This window comes from Pocillopora damicornis, chromosome 10 (genome assembly GCF_964200805.1).
Source record: "Pocillopora damicornis chromosome 10, jaPocDami1.2, whole genome shotgun sequence".
Taxonomy (NCBI): domain Eukaryota; kingdom Metazoa; phylum Cnidaria; class Anthozoa; order Scleractinia; family Pocilloporidae; genus Pocillopora; species Pocillopora damicornis.
This window is the reverse complement of record NC_142679.1, coordinates 19460437-19475623: the sequence shown is the minus strand read 5'-3', so window position 1 is coordinate 19475623 and position 15187 is coordinate 19460437. Positions and strand designations below refer to the sequence as shown.

The following is a 15187-nucleotide window of genomic DNA, read 5'->3' as shown; positions in this document are numbered from 1 at the left end:
ACTTCCAGTCAAATCTGCCAAGTAAACAATGACACTAACTCTTTAGGAAATTTCTGTAAAAGGTTCTTCGAAACTGAAAAGGGAAATCTATTTTTCATTGGTTCGTCACTTGCTCTCTTAATTCTTCCTTTCAATTTACTGACAGACCCTACAGTTTACAGCAAATAGAAGCTGGATATTCTCAGCCGGAAAAGGGTGAGGAAAGTCAAACGTATATGCCAAGCAAAAAGGAACTTCGTCGCGCGCTAGACTTATCGTTGAAGCTTATTTAGCCCTCCCTCTGAGTTACCAAACCCCTACCCCTAGGAAAAAAAATGAAAAGAAAAAAACACTGAGCGTTCAAACTGTTTTATTCGCTGGTACATTTTAATTGTGCTTAGTTAGTCACAACAATCATTCAGATGACTAAGCTCAAACTAACCGCCCATAACTCGTGATCAGCAAGGTTTTTACTTGATAACGTAATTTTACAAATCGATTGAGTCCTTTGAAAGGTCCTTGTAATGAGGACAGCGTGTAATTAGCCATGTCGGTGGTTGGTTTAACTGAAACAAAGATACTCATGTTCATCACCCATACTTGTACTTCGCCACCGTTAAATTACCGCCATGGAGCGATTCAAGATATTTTTCTTTTTCATACAGTAAAGCCTTCCCCTTTAGCACCCACTTCATATTTGTCTGGTACAATTTTAATGAATGATTAAGGCAGGTCACAATCATGTATCTTCAATTTCAAGTTTCGATTGACGTATAATAGGCCATTTTACAGTTGTGTACTTAGTTGCCAAGCCTTCGATTTGGAGTGAGGCTGAAGGTGACCTTGTTGTGATAGAGACCAGTATCCAATTAGCATGATAACAAAGTAATTTGCATTTGAAAAGCAGCAAGGTTTATATCATAACAAGGTCACCCTCAGCCTCATTCCTGTTCAAAGGCTTGGCAACCAAGCACGCAACTTTGAAATGGACTATTGTGGAGAAGAGTGCCAGAGTGCGGCGATAGATTAAGCGTCGACCAGCGAGTGTCCGTTTCATCCTTCGAGCATGCGCAGGTGAATGGCCGCTGGCTCGCATCTCAAGTTTTCTTTGTGCCTTCTTCTTTTTGTCACTCGTGTATGGGCAAGATAACTTTTTGAACTAGCATATGAATGCAATTTCCCGAAAATATTTCCAGAGCAAAAATATTACCACAGCTACAGTGTCAAGAGGGCCTAAAGCTAATAGTGGAAGGACATTTATTTAATAAAATCAACCCTCTTATAGAGGATTCCTGAGGCCCCTTGCTTGCGTAAGACCGCGGTTTGGGTTAGACCTCGTGTAAATAACCGGCTCCGAGACTCGAAATTCTCAGCTAATGTGTTGACACCGCTCTCTCTTGTCCAATTTGCCGAGGTATTTTTTGTGGTTTGTCAGTTTTGAGACAGAAAAAAAAAATCTGTAAAAGTGGTTTTTTTGCAATTTTGTTTTTAAGTAAAGTACTAATATTTCATTTGGTTTAATCACTCAGTGCTATAATCGAAATTTCGAGAAGCAATGGATGAATACGAATTGCAACCATTTATTCATGTTCACATCAGAGGAGGTGCATAGCAAGTGGTGCTGCTGTTTATGGACGAGTTACCTACACGTAAACTGCCATGGGACTGGTATCATGAAGTGTGGGACGAGGACGAGGACGAGAAGACGTTTCGTAAACCGTTGTACAGCTCGACCTCAGGCATATTGAAGGCGTGGCCAACAGAGTACGACCCTGGTTTAGTTACACTGTGTAAAGCGATCACCAACAGGGACTGGAAAGTAACCAGATTAATTCTCTCAAGGAGTCGGATATCTGATGAAGGTTTGAAGAACTTGAGTACAGCGCTTCCTCAGAGTGAACTTTACAGCTTGATACTGAATGACTGTGGTATAAAAAGTCAAGGATTAAAACACTTGTGTGAAGTGCTTACCAGTAGCTAGTGATTGCAATTTAACCATGCAGCTTCACCGTCAATGACAGTAGGTTAAGAGATGAAGGAATAATACACTTGTGTAACGCACCTACCAGTGTCAACTGCAAATTTAACCAATTTGACCGTCACAGAGACTTTCTTTGGAAAAACAGGATAATACTCTTGTGCGATGCACTGATCAGCAAGTCAGTAAACAACTTAAACGTCAGTTGTAATAGGCGAGGGGAGGAAGGAATAATACTCTTGTTTACTATTCTGACCTGCAGTAACTGCTCATGAATCAGTTTAAATGTCAATCATTATAGATTAGGAGATAGAGTATTAAAGGACTCACCTGAAGCTTTAACCAACGAGAACTGTACATTAACAGTAGCAAGATAGGCCTTTTCTGGAAGCGTAGACGCAATTCGGTGTAATATAAAGTAGCTAGTGAATATCTTTGTCTTCTGAAAGACAAAACTTTGAACATTTTCCGAGAACTAGTGACGTACAAATAAGATAAGAATATGTTTGTTTAATTTTAATAGCAGATGATAGGTTTTGTTCGTCGACTTAAAGATACTGTGTAACAGCTTAATTGAAAGTTCTCTCCTTTGTTGTTTAATTTGTTGTTTACGTTGTAAAAACTATTGCATTCTCTTTCAAAGTTAGTTTAATCATTTAGGCAAAGTTTTAATCTAACTTGTAATTTTTTTTCAGCTTAGCGGACGATTTTATCAAAAACAGAATTAAGAAGTAGTCTTCAAATTACTTTTGGTAGGAAATGACTTAACGGGTAATACAGTTTTTTTGATAGTATAATCCCTTTTTCAGTTTAATAGAGTTGGTAGGAATGTAATAAAAAATATAGCTTACGTACATATTTTATAATTTTTAAACATGGAAGCGAAGTTTTTAAGGCAGGAGATTTTGTATTCCAATACTTTGTACTTATAACAAGTTTTTTATTGGGACCAACAATTTGATTCGGACCAATTGAGAATCAAACTATGGGCTGGCAGGGGGTACTCATCTATGTATGCTACAGGGAGATGTTCCGCCAAAAGAGATGAGGTGTCTTAAAAATTTTAGTTTGAAAACAGCTACAGATTTGAACCACCACGATCTTAAATTGGAAACTGCGAGAGCGAATGAACACATTTCCCTTCAACTCCAAATGAATGAGAGAGAAAGAGGAGAAATCAAAGTCCAGCATTTGAGCATAATTTTCCAGGTCAATTTTACCTGCTAATTCTTGACTTCTGCATTGATACAAGACGTGTAAGTCAGTAAGGGACCAGTCTGTCGCCTGGGGGTGGGGGTGGAGTTGGAGGATGTTGGGAGATAACATGGATTTCAGGGGGAGTGGAGGGGGAATCAGTCGTTGCTAACAGAGTAGAAAGTGAGGAATATAGAGAACTGACTTCCTATGAAGTGTTTGTGTGTGTTTAGGGGGGGGGGGGGTTCCTCAGAATATTACGAAGCCTAAGGGGGGATTGGGTAAATTTCATTGTGACATAACCAAATTCCTCCTACCCCTCCAAGGGGTAATTAATAGTGACCAGCTCCAAAGACTCGCGTAGATTGATAACTGTTCAGTAAGTCTGAGACTCAAAGCTCTATCAAAGACAAAAGACTCACATGTCGGAGAGCTCCTGTTTACCAGCGACTCTGTCCTGGTTGCCACTGATACTGATAACATTAAGCAAATTGTACGGCACCTAAAGATCTGATGTAACTCTGTCGGATTAAAAATTGATGCCTCAAAATCAGGACTTCAGTCTGTGAAACTCACCGGATCTAGCTAGTCTGAATAGTCTAATTAGTCTAATTAGCATCGGTACAATGCCATAAACCGATTTGTCAACTGATCTTCGGAAGATATTCGTACTTGAACAGCTTGTTTTGCGCCTCAGTGCCGTTATTGGTGTGAACTATGTTGGTCACTTGCTGCTTTCGAAAAGCCTGTGCCTAACGAACTTTGCATGATAGCCACGTGTTAGGTAGTTCTGAATATTTCATTGGTCTTTGTAAAGCCGGGATTCTTTCAAAGTGTTCATTCGCTTTTCGAATTTGTCTACTGTGTTAGCATAGGTGATGCTCTTCATAAGGTCTAAAATATCTCTTGCTCGGCAGACGAAAAGCCATTCTTCTTTGACTTGCACCAGCGGTGCATTCCTTGTAATCTATGGAAATCACAAATGTACACAAAACTTTTGGGAAATTGTTCTTCGAGTGCAGCAATTTCTGCATTGGAATAATCCTCCATGAAGTACGTCGGATTCCACACTGAGTTCCATCCCTTGATTATGGCAAGTGGTTCACTTATTGAGGCTTGATCTTCGGACTGGCACATGAATTTAGCCACAACCTTATATCCCACGTTGGTATGTACACAAACGAAAAAAGTAGAAGCATACCTTGTCGTTTTGTACGTGGCGTCCATCAGGGCCAGTTCACTACCATATCTTTCAAACATTCGTTGTTGCAACGGCTCTTGATGCACAAAGAGGAAGGTTTTCTCAGCAGTTCCAGGTCTTGGTTCATCTTTTTCGTTAATGACAGCGTCTCTGGTTCGGTAAAAGAAGTTGCTTTTAGGAGACTTAGTTTGCCATTAGCTTACCAAATGCTTCTTGGTCGTAATCGTAATACTTCACTGCTGAAATCGCCTTGGCAATGTGGTTGCGCACGTCCTGACGACAAGGGTAGTATCGCCTATTTGTTTTCTTTGGTCTTCGTTCCTCGGGATGGCCAGAAAATAGATCCTCTCGAACATATTTATCAAGAGACCTTTGCAGCTCAGAAAAGTTGGTTATGTTTTGGTTTACAAGGTCGTAGAATTTGTCAACTACACGTTTATCGACGTATTGTCCGATCGTGGACAAGTCCCTGACAGGGTGGTTGACAGGAGAGAAGCTTAATGGGATCTTCAGATGGAACCGAGTCGAGGTACGGAAACTAAACCCTGAGTCACTCTTCGGTTTGTCATTGATTTCTTTTAGAATAGCCCTCTTAGCCATCACCAAGCTATCACCCGACAGGAACTTTGCTTTGTCAATGAAGTAATCGTTGTACACTCGAATACATCGAATCTGCATGACGGCCGGGCAATCCAATTTTTCGAATTCTGTGAGTGTATTCTAGTTTTTCTTGCTCATTCGTGTACATGAGCGTTGTCACTCTTGCAGGTATAACTTCCTGGGGCATCCTAGTTGGTACAGAATATTTTAATATAGGTCACGGCTGTGTTTTATGAGGGCAAAATTAAATTACATTATTCTTCCAGCAGCGATGTTATCTGGGACATCGTAATAGAAAATTAATCAGTCCATTTGAATAAGCTCAAATTCAACCTCTCGACTCTCAGTTTCCGTTATCATTTCTCGATTGAACTCTTTTTTTACTTAAACGAATGTTTGTTAATTCATTTACTGTAATTGTAACCAACCTTTAAAGATCCATGAATACAATGTCGAGTTTCACTGCCAGAGATTGAAAAGGGATGGCCAAACAACTGTAAGACAATACGGGAGGTGCTGTGAAATAAAATCAGATAGAGTTGTTAAGCAACATGCCTTATTTCCGGTTTACGTGCTAAAGTGGCAATAAGAACCAGACCTTTGACCCAAACCTTTCAACCAAAGCTACTGTGGGCTGTTTCTAAACCAAATAGACCTTTTAGGTAGAGATAAATGAATAAAAAGTAGTAACAACAGCAATAACAACAAACACAAAGAAACTGAAATGAAACGTAAACATGAAGTTAAGACTTAGCATCTTACAATCGCGTAAGGCTGCCTTGGAAGAAATTTACCATAAACTCTGAAAGACGGCGATTCTTCTCTATTAAATTATTCCTAAATTAGGATAATCAGGATAGGAAACCGGGATCTGTTCATTTTAAAACACTAAGAGATTATATACCTGTTTGAGAAAATCTGTTGTGGTTTTTCTCTTTTGAATGGCTTTCTGTAAGTACATAACACGTGGAGTTCAACACCTGAAATGAAAACGGCTAACAGATCATCCATCTCTGCTCTGTTTCCCTCGAAATATCCAAAACATACATACATATACATAATACTTTATTAACGTGGCTGACACTTAGCCATGTAAAGCCAGTTTACGGGTCAGTCACGAAAGAAAAGATAAATAATTAAACCTAGAAGCTATATAAAAGTGTTTAAAATGATGTAGTATCATGGAACTGTATAAATTACAGAACTATCAAACTTATAAAAACTAAGTTAAATTTCAAATAAGGGACTATAAACTGGCAAGGTCGAGCTCCTTGAGTCCACGTTTAAAACTGCGGCAGCCATCGATATTTCTTAAATCATTATGAATAGTGTTCCATAGTCGGGCAGCTGGTATCTCCATGACTTGATCCTATACTTTATAGAATTTACTTTAGGTAATTTTAAAATAGCATCACCACGTAAAATTATAGTTAGAATTGGAGTTTTTCTATTGAGCGATTACTACAAAAATGCCAAGACTCGGCACAGTAATTAAAATGTGGAGCAATAAATGCTCTACAAAGGTTTTCTCGCAGCTTTAACGGAAGCAATAATAATAATAATAAAATATTTATATAGCGCTCAATCCACTATTTTTCCATGGCGCTTTACATTAAAAAAGATGTTTAAAAAGCTAAAATTTTTACAAAATTATAAAAAGAAAGCATCACGTAAGTTACATCAATAAGTAAAAAATCATCTAAAAATTAAAAGAGTTAAAAAGCTTGTTTAAAAAGATATGTTTTTAAATGTCGTTTAAAAATGTCTATCGAACTACTGGATCTTAGTTCAAGTGGGATCGAGTTCCATAGTCTAGCTTTCGGGGTCGCCAGAAGGTGTTGAGAGGACGATCTTAATTTCCGTTCAGAGGTGTGGTACTTAAGTAATTCACTAATGTAGGAAGGCGCTGTTTCATTGAGAGCTTTGTAGACCAGTAGGAGAATTTTAAAGACTATACGGTAACAGACAGGTAGCCAGTGAAGCTGTTTGAGGACGGGGGTTATATGATCAAATTTCCCAGTACGTGTAACAACTCGAGCTGCTTTGTTTTGAATAGATTGCAATCTTGAAATTAGATGTTGTGGAAGACCATTTAGCAAGGAATTGCAGCTATTCAATTTCGCAGTAACAAAGGCATGAACAACAATTTTGGCACTCTCCTCGTCAATGTACTTTCTGATTTTGGCGATATTTCTTATGTGATAATGAGAAGACTTGCAAATTGATTTTATGTGTTCCTCAAAGTTAAAACACTTATCAAAGATGACGCCAAGATTACGAGCTGAGGATGATGGTACCGCTGTCACGTTGCCAATTTGAAGAGAGTCTAAAGGAGGCCTGGGACGATACCTTGAGCTGATAAGAACATCTTCAGTCTTGTCTTGATTTAGTTTGAGCTTGTTGACGACCATCCAGTCATCTATATCACGGACACATTGCTCGATAGTAGTTTTACACTCTACCATTTTATCAAGACAGTCAGTTTTAAATGCCACATAGAGCTGGGTGTCATCAGCATAGAAATGATACTCTAAGTTGTAACGCTTAATAATGTCACCGAGAGGAGAGGTATATAGTAGGTATAACAGAGGGCCAAGGACTGACCCCTGTGGGACGCCACGCTCCAAGAAACGTTGAGAGGATCTGCATTTATTGACATTAACAAAACTGTTTTCGTGATGTTAAATAAGATCTTAGCCAGGCAAGTACTGTTCCCTTGATCTCAAAGCGACTAGATAACCTTGATAATAAGATGGAATGATCTACAGTATCAAAGGCAGCAGATAGGTCGAGTAAAAGTAGAATAACAGTGTTATTGTTATCAATAGCAGTGAGAATATCATTGTGAACTCTAACGAGAGCCGTTTCAGTAGTGTGAAATGCTTTATAGGCGGACTGAAATGTCTCGTCAAGATAGTGCCTCAGTATATGGTCGTTTAATTGCAAAGAAACAGCCTTCTCTATTAGCTTGGACACAAATGTTAGATTTGAGATTGGGCGGAAATTTTGTAATTGCTCAAAATCAGCATCTTGTTTCTTGAGAAGCGGTTTTAATACAGCAACTTTCAAAGCATATGGCATCACACCATTCTTGAGGGACATGTTTATAACCAAGGTTTATGTAGGTAGGATGATGGGAAAGCATGTTTTTAGAACAGTCACTGGAACTGGATCAAGGTCACATAATTTTGTTAATGTCTTGTCAGAAAATATCTTTACCATATCCAAAGTAACTTGTTGAAAGTTGGGAATCTGCACATCGCACAGAGGTCTGTTAGTAGTATGAGATGAACTGAAGTAATTCTCCTCCTTTTCAAAAAGGCGATTTGCTGGCTCACTTTGGGACATATTTTCTTAATTTGACTTTCAAACTTCAATTTATTATCGACCGTTACACCCAGAAGCTCTACCTCCTCTACCAGAGGGACGCTTGCGCCTTCACACTTGAAAGCAGGGTCTCGTGATGTCTTTCCCATTATCATAAAGGGGTAAGTTTCTAAAGAAACTGTGGTGCTGCGTCGGTGGGAGAGTATAGCAAGTAATTTAGTGTTAACAACTAAGTTGAAAACGTAAATTAGCCACCGTAAAGGGTAAAAAAGCTGACGTTTCGAGCGTTAGCCCTTCGTCAGAGCGCTCTGACGAAGGGCTAACGCTCGAAATGTCAGCTTTTTTACCCTTTACGGTGGCTAATTTACGTTTTCAACTCAGTTGTTAACACTAAATCACCTGCTTTCCCATTATCATAGCTTTATACTTATCGTGATTCCTTCTCATTTAATTTTCCTCATATCATTTATCAATTTTACGAAGGTCCGAATTTATGGCTTATTCTACATCTGTCACTTTGTCCTCAGCATAGAAGATTTGTGTATCATCTGCATAAGTGGACAGTATAGTGAAATCAATGACGCGAGGAAGATTGTTTATAAATATGTTGAAAAAAAAAACAATAATCGCCTTCAACAGAAAAGCCATTGAGCTGTTCTTTCAAAAAGTCGATCTCTAAATCTCTTATCTCTCTAAATCTCTTGTTGGCTTTTGGTCTTCATTCATGGCAAAATCGTCCGGAATAGGCAAAGTAGAGTGCGAAAACCAAGTTCGCCAAATTTGATTGACATTTTTGACAACCGGAAATCATGAGACTTCTTTTTTCGTCTCGCACGTCACGCAGCAAGTTAGAAAACGTAAATTTAATTCTTTTTGGTGCTTCTCGGATGCCACTGATGCTTTCATTGTTTATTAAAGCAGTATAAGATATATCTACAATCAACACTTTTGAAAAATTGTTGAACATTTTATTTAGGGAAGTAAACTGTCTACATTTCGGCTTTACAACACGACTGTTTCCTGCAACTACAAATGATATGTCTCTATATGAAGTACAAAAGTTGTTTCACCGCTGACCACTCATATTTGGGTCCTTTTTTTCTTTCCCGCTCGTCGCCCGTAGCTCCCGACTTCCGTGATACGATCCTTTGGAATCCCGTGAGACACTCTTATCATTTTGTAACAGAAACCATCAACGTTAGATGCTCAAGGTGTACTAAATGGAGTTAAACCTGAACATTCTTTACGAATTTACTTTGAATGTGATATTTAGTGGAGTGAAACTTATTACTTGCTGCAAGAAATTAGAACAATATTAACAATGGCGTGTTCGAGCGCATCTACTGCTGACAGTGGCGAAGAGGAGAAGAAAGAACAGAGGCTTATAGATGCCATGTTCCTCTGTGACGAGTGGAAATCTTCGAAAGGTGGATTATCGACTTTCAATCGAGAATTTGCTATTAATTTGGCAGAAACGACGACTGATAGCATGAAAATCCACTGCTATGTCTCTAATAGCGATGATCGGGACAGAGAAGATGCTAAACAACATGGTGTCAATTTAATCACAGCTCGAAGTGTTCCTGGTTCAGCCGACCCCCTTGAGTGCTTGAAGTTTCCACCCTCACAGCTCCCAAAGCCACATCTGGTAATAGGCCATGGAAGAAAGCTGGGTAGTCCTGCATATTTCCTAGCACAGTCTACAAAGTGTAAATGGATCCAATTTGTTCACGTCTACTGCGAGGATCTTGGGAAATATAAAGAATCTGCCACGGCTGCAGAAGATACAATCGAAGAGAACGAGAAGAAGCACAAGATGGAAATTGAGTTGTGTAAAGCAGCGGATGCAGTTGTTGCCGTTGGCTCCCGTCTACAACAGAAGTACAGCAGACGTCTCCTTAATGTTGAAGTGAAGATTATCACTCCTGGGATCTTTGGAAAGTTTTCCAATGAATCAAAATTGGCTGTAAACAGATCGGTAGTAAAGAATTTTAATGTGTCTTTGTTTGGCCGAGCTGCCTTTGAGGATCTTTCCCTGAAAGGCTATGATGTAGTTGCAAATGCCATTGGTTCTCTTGGTAAGAACTTTGAGTTGACATTTGTCGGCTCATCTCCCGGTGAACAACGAAAAGTTGAGCAATGGTTTCTTGACAACACGTGCATCAACCGCAACCAACTAACCATCCGTCGATATTGCAGTGAACAAGAGGAACTCAAGGTGATGTTCTATCAGTCAGATTTGGTTGCTCTGCCATCCCGTACCGAAGGATTTGGGCTTGTTGCCCTTGAGGCCATTTCTGCTGGTGTTCCTGTTCTTGTCTCTGGCGAATCTGGCATAGCTGAGGCTTTGCAAAAAGTAGAAGGTGGAAACACTGTCATTGTTGGATCAGGCGAAGATAAAGATGAATGGGCACGAAGGATTAGAGAGATGTATGGAGAAAGCGCAGAGGAGAGAGAAGCCAATGCTGTGAAGCTTCGCGAGAACTACAGGAAGTTTTACTCTTGGGAAGAAGAATGTGAGAGGTTTAAAGGGCTGATTGAAAATGTTATGAAAACTGCAAATGGTGAGTGTACTTCTTCAATTCTTCCTTTTGTTCAGTACATTAGCTGAAATTTTATGCAACTTGTATGAAGCTAAACCTTATGTGTGGACTGAGCCACATAAGGTAAACTGAATACTGGTACATGTAGATAAACACAAGAACGAGTGAAGTGCACCTTTAGTCCTGAGTTGTTACATTTATCTAGACTTGTAGTTGGACTACAAGTGTTCAAGTGCATTGTCTTTTTGAGTGCTTTTTGATATAAAAAATAACTCTATGTTAGTGTACAGAGTGTCATATATCTGCCACCAATCAGATTGCTGCATTGGGGCATTTATCTTGCACCAATGAGATTGTCACTTAAGTGTATGTATCTTGCACCAATCATATTACAGCATTAGGATATCTTACACCATTCACAGCATTTGTGTATTGTTTTCTTGCAAATTATGTCATCAAATCAGGGGACTGTGCACAAAGAATGGTCTTAACCAGAAATTTTTGGCTCATTTGTTAAGTGTAATGGTTTGTGGCCTTTGCCTTAAGGTTGAGATTTATCAGGATATGGAAGGATCACATCTGACTTTTTGTATCATTTTTAAGTTAAAATATGTTTTTCTTTCTTTTACTGATGATGCACATACCAAACAACTCACATTCCATCAAGTACCATAGAAATAATCTTTAAAGTCCAATCAGAACATACCCAATCATTGCACTACATGAACATTGTGAAATTTTTCATGTGCTTGCATCCACCAATCAAATTCCACTTTGCTCCATCATGTGTCATTTCCTCGTAAACAACCTGCATTTTATTACAAATTCCAAATGCAATTTCCAACTCCACCAAAAAAAATTCACCCAGAACTAAATGGGACTGATGGTGAACTTTCCATGTAACTGCTACCATGGACTTAACCCAATTGCATGTCAATTCATTGTAAACAACCTGCATTTTATCATGTATTTCAAACACACAGGGCAAAGGCCAGATAGGCAACAACCAATCAAGGAGCCCTCTTTGAATTATTTTCCTTTTCTCCTGTTTAACGTATCCTAACTTATTCAAGGTTACGATATATCTTTGGTTAGGGTTTATTGGAAATACAACAGAGTTTCAGTTTGCGTTTTGTCATAAAATTAGGTGGAATTCTATTTTTTGGACAACTAACTGTAGATAAATAATTTTCACTTCCTCTCTGTTAGAGGAACAGCAGAGAGAGTGGTCTCTTTTGCAACTGTTATTTGGTGTCTTCACGCAACATGCTCTCTTTCAAAAGGGGAATACAGGGCTTGAAATTAAAGCTCGCAAACTGGCAAAATGCGAGTGATTTTGTTAATCTGCAAGTGAGAAAAATTTCCACTAGCAAACGTTTGTTAGTTAGAATCATCCATGTCTCCCAAACATACAGTAGAGAGGTGATGGTTGTCAGGACAATGACAAAGGAGACCAAACATTTACCACCTTTTTTATACAACTTTTCAGCTCATTAATAGCCTGTGCGAAATATCAATTCTAATCTTTTTATCAGATATGGTCATTGACATTTCAAAAGGAAATAATTTGCTAGTGGTCTCACCAGTTTGCTAGTGGAAAAAAATCTTACCAGCAAAACTTTGCTAGTCGACCAAAAAGTTAACTTCGAGCCCTGGAATAGAGGGTGTTGTTTGATGGGACCAAACTATGGCAGTGAAGGAGACAACAGTTAGTGTGGCACTGATGCATTTCATTTTTGCTTAGAAGTATTTGGACAATAGAGAAAATAGGCCACAAAATACCTGTGTGGGTTCAGATAAATTACATTTTTATTTTCTCTCTCTTAAGGGGAAGTAATACAATATTTTCGTTTGTTTTAAAGTTATGCTCTTTTTCTGTTACAAAAATGAAAACATTAGTTACACAAAATGTCCCATCTCAACCCACCCATGCCTGCTAGACATGCTTATGCTTCACCTTAGCTAAGTCTGTTTAGATGTTTCCATGTTTGAAACTGAGTAATATTTTAAATCATTGAGAATTTTGATTCTACTGTGGAATGAGATAAAGATGCAAAAGAAACTGAAACTGAAGCAATATATATACTGTATGTGGCAATCATTTTCATTTGTTCAAGTTGTTGTTGGTATCTATTCATTGGTAATAGGCTCTATGTTTGATTGGTGTTGCCTCATTGTAATGTTCTCACATTTCAGTGGTTAATTAGGTAGGAAGTGAAAAAACCTTGTTATATTAGGATTAAATTTGACTGTTACAATTTAACAGGTGGTGAAATGAATATTAAGGTTGATGTGGATGACTTGAAACCTGAAGAACAGAATATGCAGACTGACATGTTGGCAACAGAGTCTGTCAGATGCCAAGAGGTTCAGCAGCCTAGAGCATCTGCTACATCAGCTGCATCTGGAAGTGTGTCCTATCCACAGAGAGTAGATCTCCAGACTCTTAAAGAGGAAATCTTTCTATCAATTGTTAGGAATTATCTCCAGACCACACCACCATGTTCCGGTGAAGAGCACAATAGGTTTAAGGAATATGCAAAAGAAATGAGGCTCATCATTACCGGTACCTCTGCAGGAAGTTTGGTGATAACGGTGAAGTGTGAATCCCTAATGATCTTGGAGGACTTGTGGACAGATTACTCATCTGGTCATCTTGGTGAAGTGGTTCAGAATTGTTTTGTAACTGAGAAGATCTTGAAGGAACTGAACCTGGCTGAGCTGAGGCTGAAGACAACAATGGACATAGAAGAGTACAATGCATGCAAAATGTTCTTTGAGAAAGATGCACTTAGAGGTTGGTAGAAAGAATGTAACAGGGCCTGGTCCTACTAAGAATTATTTGTCAAGGGATTTGAATGAAATCCATCAGTCTTTCCACATGATGTATGGTAGGGTACATGTCATGAGGGGATGGGTCCAGTTTTTATATCAAGAGTTAGGGTACTTGTCTCATGAATAAATTCATGCTGACCACTGTATGTAAACCATGCCAATGCTAGAAGTAATTATTTGTTTGCAAGACATTTCATTTGATGTTTTGTTCTTCTCAAACATCTCTTCCCAGTAACTTGTTATCTTTCTAACTAAGACATCTGGCTAGATATTTCCTCTCTATAGGGTTGTATTTATCTTTCCTTAATTTATTTGATTGCATCCATTAATCAAAGGTTAATTGGCAAGACTTTAGTTGGAGGGGCTATGAAAGAAAATTTTTTCTAGCTTTTGCATGTTGGATGTTTTAAAAAATAGTTTGAGGTGTCTTTATGTTTTAAAATGGGTGTCTTCTTGTAAATCTGATTCTAGATGCTTTATCCTCTGAATTCCACTCCACAAGTTCAACCAGTGAAAGTCCACAAAAAAAAGAACAATGGGAAAAAAGTGAACAGAAGACAAAGATTATGGAGACAGTCAAATTGGAAGGTGATAAGGAAATTAAAAACTTGTATTTATTTATTATGGAAAGCTTTTGTGAACAGTAATAACAATTATGTGATAAATCTTTGAAGAATAATTTCAGTGCAATAATGTGGCATCAATAATTTAATATAATTGTACACAGTTCCACTTATGGGAACTAAACATTTGAAAAGAAGCTGTGAATGCTAATCTCTCCATTTTTTACCTTTACACCTGTGTGGAAATACAGAAACCTTATGTAAAAGACTAAAGGCAGATACATGTAGGTAACACTGCTAGATTGCATGATTTATTTCTGTAAATGTTTTGATATGGATAAACTAGCAGTAAAAGTTTCCTTTCAGTCATCATTAACTTTTTCCCACTTTCTTCTGTCCTTTCTTCTGTGTTGTATGGTTTTGAATGTCAGTATTTAGTAGTTGCCTCATTATTTGTTTTCTTTTAAATCTGATTTTAGGTGCCTCATCTTCTGAATTCCACTCCATAAGTTCAACCAGTGAAAGTCCACAAAAACAAGAAGAGCTGAAAAAATGGAAACAGAAGACAAAGATTGTTGAGACAGAGAAACTGAAAGGTGAAAACAACATTTAAAGACGTATTAAGTTATTATGGAAAGTTATTGTGAACGGTAATAACTATTTATTATTTGACAAAGCTTTGAAGAATTATCTCAATGCAGTAATGTGGCATATAGTATTATTTTAAGAGTACAACTTATGGTGAACAACTTACAACGCATCTGAAGAGAGGCTGTGAATGCTGATCTCTCCCTTTACTTTTTGTTCTTAGGTACTTCACCCCTCACTGTAATACCCTTTACTGGTCATGTAAAAGAACTGATAGAGAAAGCACAGGGAAGGAAAGGTAAACAGGAAGCTCAGTTTGGATTAATTTCTAAACTAAATATGTTCAGTGTGTTTGGCTATTACAGTATGTCAAGTGTAA

At 38.2% G+C, this 15187-nt stretch overlaps 1 protein-coding gene across 1 annotated transcript in view; it reads left to right on the top strand.

Moving 5' to 3' along the window:
• The window catches only part of LOC113669106 (uncharacterized), a 388759-nt gene that overhangs the window by 354761 nt on the left and 18811 nt on the right, over positions 1-15187 (top strand). Inside the window, exons 37-39 of the mRNA XM_089185219.1 lie at positions 14129-14245; positions 14700-14816; positions 15032-15106. Coding sequence (XP_089041345.1) covers positions 14129-14245; positions 14700-14816; positions 15032-15106 — 309 coding nt within the window. The remainder of the gene's footprint in view (positions 1-14128; positions 14246-14699; positions 14817-15031; positions 15107-15187) is intronic.